Below are 9,294 nucleotides of genomic sequence, written 5' to 3'. Positions count from 1 at the left end.
CCAAAGGTTCAAAATAAAAACTTAATATTCTTTGAAAATGTTACGCCGGCAGTACAAATTCCCTAAGGTTCATAATCACATAGACAAATAAATGTTTGAAAATGTTACGCCGGCAGTACCAACTTCCAGCAAGGTATAATCACACAGTAAAAATCACACTGAAAAAAAGGAAGATAAACCACTTTTAAATGTTTAAGTTCTTAGGTTCATAATCACAACAGATAATTCTTTGAAAACGTTACGCTAGCGGTACAAACTCTCAGAGGATCATAATCAAAATGTTACGCCGGCGGTACAAACTCCCTTAGGTTCCAATAGTAAACATCACACAAACCACTTTTAAATGTTTAAGTTCTTAATTTAATAGTAAATTATACAAGTAATGTAAATACAGAACACATAAAATGATAAAACCCTTAAAATTTAACTGAAAATGTTACGCCGGCGGTACAACCTCCCAAAGGTTCATAATCACAACAGATAATTCTTTGAAAATGTTACGCTGGTGGTACAAACTCTCAGAAAATACACAATGACAGATAATTGTTTAAAAATGTTACGCCGGCGGTACAAACTTCCAAAATGCATAATCACACAGAAAAAATCACACTGAAAAAAAGGAAGATAAACCACTTTTAAATGTTTAAGTTCTTAGGTTCATAATCACAACAGATAATTCTTGAAAATGTTACGCTGGCGGTACAAACTCTCAAGAGGTTCATAATAACAACAGATAATTCTTGAAAATGTTACGCCGGCGGTACAAACTCCCTAAGGTACCAATAGCAAAAATCACACAAACCACTTTTAAATGTTAAAGTTCTTAATTTAATAGTAAATTATACAAGTAATGTAAATAAAGAACACACAAAATGATATAACCCTTAAAATTTAACTGAAAATGTTACGCTGGCGGTACAACCTCCCAAAGGTTCATAATCACAACAGATAATTCTTTGAAAATGTTACGCTGGTGGTACAAACTCTCAGAAAATACACAATGACAGATAATTGTTTTAAAATGTTACGTCGGCGGTACAAACTTCCAAAATGCATAATCACACAGAAAAAATCACACTGAAAAAAAGGAAGATAAACCACTTTTAAATGTTTAAGTTCTTAGGTTCATAATCACAACAGATAATTCTTTGAAAATGTTACGCTGGCGGTACAAACTCTCAAGAGGTTCATAATAACAACAGATAATTCTTGAAAATGTTACGCCGGCGGTACAACCTCCCTAAGGTACCAATAGCAAAAATCACACAAACCACTTTTAAATGTTTTAGTTCTTAATTTAATAGTAAATTATACAAGTAATGTAAATACAGAACACACAAAATGATATAACCCTTAAAATTTAACTGAAAATGTTACGCTGGCGGTACAACCTCCCAAAGGTTCATAATCACAACAGATAATCTTTGAAAATGTTACGCTGGCGGTACAAACTCTCAGAGGATCATAAACACAATGACAGATAATTGTTTAAAAATGGTACGCCGGCGGTACAAACTTCCAGAAATGCATAATCACGCAGAAAAAATCTCACTGAAAAAAAGGAAGGTAAACCACTTTTAAATGTATAAGTTCTTAAATTATTAGCAAATTATAAAAGTCATAACAAGGGCTGTTTGTAAAACATGCATGCCCCCCATATGGGCTCTCCGTTGTAGTGACAGCCATTGTGTGAATATATTTTTTGTAACTGTGACCTTGACCTTTGACCTAGTGACCTGAAAATCAATCAATGTACTTATGTAGATTCATGATCCTAGCCATAAGCGTTCTTGATTTATCATCCGGACACCATTTTACTATTTCGGGTCACCGTGAAATTGACCTTTGACCTAGTGACCTGAGAATCAGTAGGGGTCATTTGCGAGTCATGATCAATCTACCTATCAAGTTTCATGATCCTAGGAATAAGCGTTCTTCAGTTATCATCCGGAAAACATTTTACTATTTCGCGTCACGGTGAACTTGACCTTTGACCTAGTGACCTCAAAATCGAACGGGGTCATCTGCGAGTCATGATCAATGCACCTATGAAGTTTCATGATCCTAGGCATAAGCGTTCTTGAGTTATCATCCGGAAACTATTTTACTATTTCGGGTCACCATGACCTTTGACCTAGTGACCTCAAAATCAATAGGGGTCATCTGCAAGTCATGATCAATGTACCTATGAAGTTTCATGATCGTAGCCATAAGCGTTCTTGAGTTATCCTCGGACACCATTTTACTATTTCAGGTCACCGTGACCTTGACCTTTGATATAGTGACCTGAACATCAATAAGGGTCAACTGCGAGTCATGATCAATCTACCTATCAAGTTTTATGATCCTAGGCATAAGCGTTCTTGAGTTATCATACGGAAACCATTTTCCTATTTCGGGTCACCGTGACCTTGACCTTTGACCTAGTGACCTGAAAATCAATAGGGGTCATCTGCCAGCCATTATCAATCTACCTACGAAGTTTCATGATCCTAGGCCTAAGTGTTCTTGAGTTATCATCCGGAAACCATTTTACTATTTCGGGTCACTGTGACCTTGACCTATGACCTAGTGACCTGCAAATTAATAGGCTTCATCTGCGAGTTATGATCAATCTACATATCATGTTTCATGATCCTAGGCCTAAGCGTTCTTGAGTTATCATACAGAAACCATTTTACTATTTCAGGTCACCGTGATCTTGACCTTTGACCTAGTGACCTCAAAATCAATAGGGGTCATCTGCGAGTCATGATCAATGTACCTATGAAGTTTCATGATCCTAGGCCCAAGCGTTCTTGAGTTATCATCCGGAAACCACCTGGTGGACGGACCGACCGACAGACCGACATGTGCAAAGCAATATACCCCCTCTTCTTTGAAGGGGGGCATAGTAAATACAGAACGCACAAAATGATGTGTAAATTTTCAATCAGTGAAATTTCAAAAATAGAAAACAATACCAGTATACTAATATGTACTCAATCCACCAGTCAGCAGGTCAGAAAATATATATTAAATAGTGTGAATGATTCAATATTATTTATGTCACACTTAAATTAGTTCTCTAAATAAACAAGTATTAAAAAATGCTAAACATTTTTTTTTTAACATGTGAAGTCATTATGAAAAATTTAAATATTTAAATAAAACAATCTTTACCGCTACATGTATTACATGTATAACCATTCAAAGTTCTTTAACAAGTGCAATTGCTGCAATTTATATTTTCATTACTAAACAATTCTGCCACAATTTTAGTATGTATTGTAAGGGCAAAACTTTATTGTTTCTCTGAAATACTCAAACATCATATAGGACATACACAATACAACATTGGTAATCACAAATTAACAAAATCAATTTTAATTAAGCATTTTAAAATGAAGACAAGTTCATACAAAGCATTTCTAAACCGAAATCAAAAAAATGTTAGAATAATGCACATGAACACATTCACAGTTACAATGGCTTACAAAGGCTGACTGAATATGAATTGTTCACCATTAGAACTTATTTTTTGTCTAGTTTCTTAAAAGATCTCAGGTTATTTTAAGATATTACATTGATTGCAACAGTAAGAAACGTGAAATCTCTTTAATTAACTTTTGATTATATAGCGAAAGAAATTCAAAAATAGTTTTATTTAAAATAATCTCATAAACTTTTCAAACATTTAAACTGTTATATACAAGTCCCATATTCTACTGACCGAAATGACATAAGAAGAATATGACCACCACCACTGAACAAAACCAATAATGAAAAAAGCATATACCTAAGTGAAACCACAAGTTCTCATCAAGCATTTCAAAATGGAATTCAAACATTCTTTGGATAATGCACATAAACAAAAGTGCAGTAAAGAGAATCAAATTGTTGATTAGGGAATATTCAATTCCAACATTAAACTGAACAAAATCATGTAGAATAATGCATACACTTAATATGATCATCAGTGTGATGTAAAATTCATTTTTTTTTCTTTTACTTCAAAAAAAGGGCAATCATTTGCATGATTTTATAAAAAAAATGAAGCTATCAGTCTCACAATTTGATAAAAATTATCTATGCATTTTTTTATAAAACAGAAATTTCACACCATAAAATTTAAGTTAATTCCATAACTTGACAGGGAAATGTCTTAGTATGAGAAACCTGACTTCAATCATTCAGAAAAATAACATCAAGTGCCTTAATATGTACTCTGGTTGCAAATATTGATATCAACATTTATTTTAAGTTCACGACATTTTTAGTCTTGAGAAAATAGGTATAACTTCTAGATGTGGCAATAGGATGACCTTACATCTGTCCCACCTCTCTCACCCATGAGGACCTCACTCTACTAACTCCATCAGAGTACTGGACTGAACACTCTCCTGAATAAAAAACATCTTGAAATGTAAGAATTTGAATGCTGTAATACAGCCAGGCGATATGATAATCATATGGTTATTAATTATTTCTTTTAAATTATAGCATTAGTACTCATAGCAATTGATACTGCAGAGTCAAATGTACAATGTTTTGCTTGAAAACTATAGTTTGGCACTCACAATGGGATATATAAAGATACTGCATAAATATACCATTCATGTTTTCAGCGCCAGAAAAAACCAATATGATTGTCAATTTGAACATGGGCTGTATGTAAAACATGCATGCCCCCCATATGGGTTGTCCGTTGTAGTGGGAGCCATTGTGTGAATACGATTTTTGTCACTGTGACCTTGACCTTTGACATAGTGACCTGAAAATCAATAGGGGTCATCTGCGGGTCACGATCAAAGTACCTATGAAGAGTCATGATCCTAGGCAAAAGCGTTCTTGAGTTATCATCCGAAAATCATTTAGTATTTCGGGTCACCGTGACCTTTGACCTTGTGACCTCAAAATCAATAGGGGTCATCTGCAAGTCATGATCAATCTACCCATGAAGTTTCATGATCCTAGGTGTATGCGTTCTTGAGTTATCATTCAAAAACCATTTTACTATTTCTGGTCACCTTGACCTTTGACCTAGTGACCTCAAAATCAATAGGGGTCATCTGCGAGTCATGATCAATGTACCTATGAAGTTTCATGATCCTAGGCCCAAGCGTTCTTGAGTTATCGTCTGACAATCACCTGGTGGACGGACCGACTGACAGACCGACCGACAGACCGACCGACATGAGCAAAGCAATATACCCCCTCTTCTTGGAAGGGGGGCATAAATATCAAACACAGTTGTTGTGTGATGTGAAATGTCTTTGCATGTTTAAATTGTCACTTACATAATTGAAGGGTGTCTGACAGACAAATCCCTGCTATAGGTTCAATGAGTGAACGGGAAAAAATTGCCAAAACAAGATGGACTACAGCAATTTATGAATATCTGTTTAAGTTGAAATGGTACCATTCACTGCTTATGAATAAATTGTACAGCAATATGGATAAGTAACATAAAATCTACACAAAATAATAACTCTCTTTAATTAATTTCAATCGCCAACCCTCACGATATGAGTGGCAGTTCTTGATGATAATCATTCTGTATTTTTATGTTTAATGAATGAGAAATGAATAAGGAGTTGCACAACAAAAAAGTGTGACAGACATTACTGCAATACCAAACGCCTGTGGTGGGGTATAATAAAGCAGTTAGTTATTAATAAAGTTATGTAATATATATATATATATATATTACATAACTTTATTAATAACTAACTGCTTTATGAAATATATATGGGCCGTGTCGCGGCAAAACCTGTATTCGTGACAAAATTTGACAATTTTTGTTTTCTATGGATTGATAAAGTCTGTTCTGTGCTTGTTATTATGATACCAAATTTATAGATATAGCCCCAATACTTACAGAGAAATTTTTAATTTAATAACAGCACTGCAGAGGTGTTTTGACGTTAACAACGTTAACAGCGTTTTCAAGTAAACCGCATTCAGATGTATGTTACATCAAAATCCACACTTATAAACAAGACATGAAATAACATTTAAGAACGCATTTATTTTGTTAAAAATATATTATCAGGTATCTATGTGTTCTAAAAATAGTTGTGATTAACATTAAACTGTAAACTAACATACGTTGCTTAGCAACAAAGTCCACTTATATTTACATCGACCAGCAAACCATACAGTTTAAATCATTTTTTTCTAAACCAATCTCACATATTTTCACAACATATCATTTAGTTTTTCATAGGAATGCACGCATCAAAACAAACATTATCAATTACACCATTAATACATAAACCAACAATATCCAATAATAAAAAAAATAAAATAATTTCATTTTGTTGAAATGTTAGATTTTTATTTCCCAAAAGTGCTGTTTTTAAAAATTAAGAGTCGAGTAATCTTTAATAATTTTTATAATTATTCTTAGCATGTTCACAATTTATTTATCGTACAGCTTATATTGTATGCAGAATCCTTCGTTTGCCATGAATTCTATAGAAACGAGCAGAAGTGAATACAAATATTTCATTTGATATGAAAAAGTGTTATTTAAATGATTTATAAATAAACCAATGTATTCAAACAGACATTGAAGGATATTCAAAAAGTACTGAAGAATAAGTTTCAAGTTATTTGTCATTCGCCTGTAAATATTGACATTATAATGTGTGTAATCTTTCGCCGTAGATGCGATAGATGCGACGACATAACTATAGTGATGTTTCTGGGCAAGGGCAAGTAGCATCCTTGTTAGCATCGCTGAGATATGGCCTGACAACTTTGTACAAGTACTCCTGTCTGTTTCGGCTGAGTGCTTTGGCCTCTACAATCTGCGGTTGTTGGTATGGAATATGGACGCCATCAATAGTCACTGTAACCTTGACCTCTGGACATCCGACTCTCGTGCGCATTGTGACCACACCTGGCTCTTCCGTCGTCATGCGGAAGTACTGATATTGTCTGAAAATAAAAATAAATACTATTTTGGCAAACATTTTAATACGTTTGGATAGGACACAAAATTATGATGCATTTGCGAATAATATTCATTTGCATTGGTAACTATAATTGAAGACAATGTGCATGGTTATGTCCGAGTTTTGTTTTCTTTCGCTTTGTATTGCACTTTAGGAATTTTAGACTTTTCGTTAAACATCAGTATAAAACCGTTATACAGAAAAAATATTAACAATTCTACTCAGTGGTGTGAACATTTTCAACCAATTATCATAGGCCTACGTTAGTAAATACCTTATCGCTGGTACAGGACAAAACAGTCGGGACAAAAACCCTTTCCAATCCCGCCAGTTCCATGCCGGATACCTCACTGCTTCATTGGATGCTGAGGACATATTCACCATCTGGGTCAATGAGTCCATTGTCTCAATGTTCGACCTCCTGAATTTTAATGATCAGATTGCTAGTATTGTCAGGAGAAGAAATGTAAACTCGATCTTATTCTACATGCTATATAAATAAAACACTTCATACAAGGAAAATTTACCTTTTTTAAATTCTTACACATACAACAAAGGCGGCTTTTAGGTACCTGTAAAGTTTCTTTAAATGCCCAAATCCACTGTCAACCAGACACCTGGCATGTCCTGGTATTTGCATGTGGTATTCTATCACGTCATGTCTGCCGGTCATCACACGCCATGTGAAATAGCCAATGAGGTAGCGGTTCTTGTTCTGAGCTGTAAAATATTGCAGACCATATGTTAACATTCTAAAAATACATACTAAAACGTTTCTATATTTTTTTCTTTGTTATTAAGGTAACGTTACACATTTTGTTAAGCCTACTTTAAAAGAAAAATCAAACAATTATTACTTTATGCTATATAGTCATAGATATAAATAATGTTTAATTGTTAAGAACACAATATTTACTCATATGTTTGAAATATTTATTCAAATATAACTAAATGAATCATATGATTGATTACCACTGGATAATTTTACAAAATAATACCTGGACAATTATCCGCATGGATGGAGCATGTCGATTCACCACGCCCGTGGGTGTCTAGCACCATATCCAGCATCGAGATGACAGCATTGGGTCCGTGTGTTTGGGTACCATCTATGCCCATAGTTTCACTTTCATCAATCAAAAAATTGAGCTGTTTAGGCAGTCCATCTATCCGTACACCAAAAATCTGTACTTTGCGAAGGGACATGAAATAAATTGGCCCCATTCGCCGCGAGAAGTGAGGAATGGATACATTTTGACTAAAATCAAAAGTATAGTGGTTTGTTCTTTTATCAGAACTTAATATGCATGTTTCCTTGGCACGCTTTACACAGTCATTATAAAGTTCTCTTTCTTTTTGGGCATTTATCACATGTTGTTTGAAGTTTTCGGCAGCCTCTAACTTTTCACTCTCTTCTATTGCCTTCATAATGTTCTTTCTGTGGCCTTCACATGTTGCGCAAACATCATCCCTAGGCGAAGCTATTCTAATGTGACACAGACAGCTTTTCCAAATTTCACAGAAAGCAGTTCGCTGTAAAGATCTAACCCCAGCCTCGCGACAACTTTCTATATACTCTTTATGAATGGTTAGTTTTGTTTTACCACTGTCAAGATAAATTGGAGGAGTATTGTCGCTTCCTCTGGGAGCTGCTGGTTGGGGGATACCATACGTGTCCGCATAATTTTGCAAAAATTCAACCACGCGTTTTACATCATCATAAATGACGGCTTGTGATGGTTTCTTTCCTACGTTTCCATGCTTTCTTGGCAATGGACCATTCTGCTTATAATGGTCTACAAGATTTTCTAAAGCTGATCTACCAATGTCATTAACCAGCATAAACGTTTTCTTGCAAACTGGCTTTTGGAATGCATTGTATGAAACCATCGAACGTTTCCTTGGCTTCCCTCGTTTTGTAGTCAGGTCATTTCCACACTTAAGATTACTCATGACAATAATATCCTTCTCTGCCTTTGTCAATTCTCTCATGTTCAATATATGATGGTATACCTGGCCAATTTCAAAATTAACAGTACACTTATTCTTGCAACCACATCCGATCTCGAGAAACTGCCTGACAGTTGCATAGTCAGCGTCCATGTTACCACTGGCGCATGCACCACTGACAATGTATGTATCGTCCACATCACTTTCATACTCATCACTGTTGTTACATACAATGTCATGTTGGTGAATGAAATTTCTGGCTCTACAATCAACACTTTTTGCTGCTGAACTGTTTTCGTCCTCACTAAATGAATGATCATTTGGGGAATTTATATAAGTCCCATCATCGGAATTTGAGCTCACCTGAGATGCCGATGGAGTTCGCCCAAAGTGGTCGGACAAT

At 34.9% G+C, this 9,294-nt stretch overlaps 1 protein-coding gene across 1 annotated transcript; it reads right to left on the bottom strand.

Moving 5' to 3' along the window:
* Positions 1-6,674: 6,674 nt before the first annotated feature.
* LOC127835865 (uncharacterized) lies at positions 6,675-9,044 on the bottom strand. The gene is made up of 4 exons (XM_052362290.1): positions 7,940-9,044; positions 7,514-7,661; positions 7,216-7,362; positions 6,675-6,924 (listed from the first exon to the last, which is right to left on the bottom strand). Exons 1-4 carry the CDS (start codon positions 9,042-9,044, stop codon positions 6,675-6,677), a joined length of 1,650 nt encoding a protein of 549 aa, XP_052218250.1.
* Between the last annotated feature and the right edge of the window lie 250 nt (positions 9,045-9,294).

This window comes from Dreissena polymorpha, chromosome 6 (assembly GCF_020536995.1).
Source record: "Dreissena polymorpha isolate Duluth1 chromosome 6, UMN_Dpol_1.0, whole genome shotgun sequence".
NCBI lineage: Eukaryota > Metazoa > Mollusca > Bivalvia > Myida > Dreissenidae > Dreissena > Dreissena polymorpha.
This window is presented reverse-complemented; position numbering and strand designations above follow the sequence as displayed.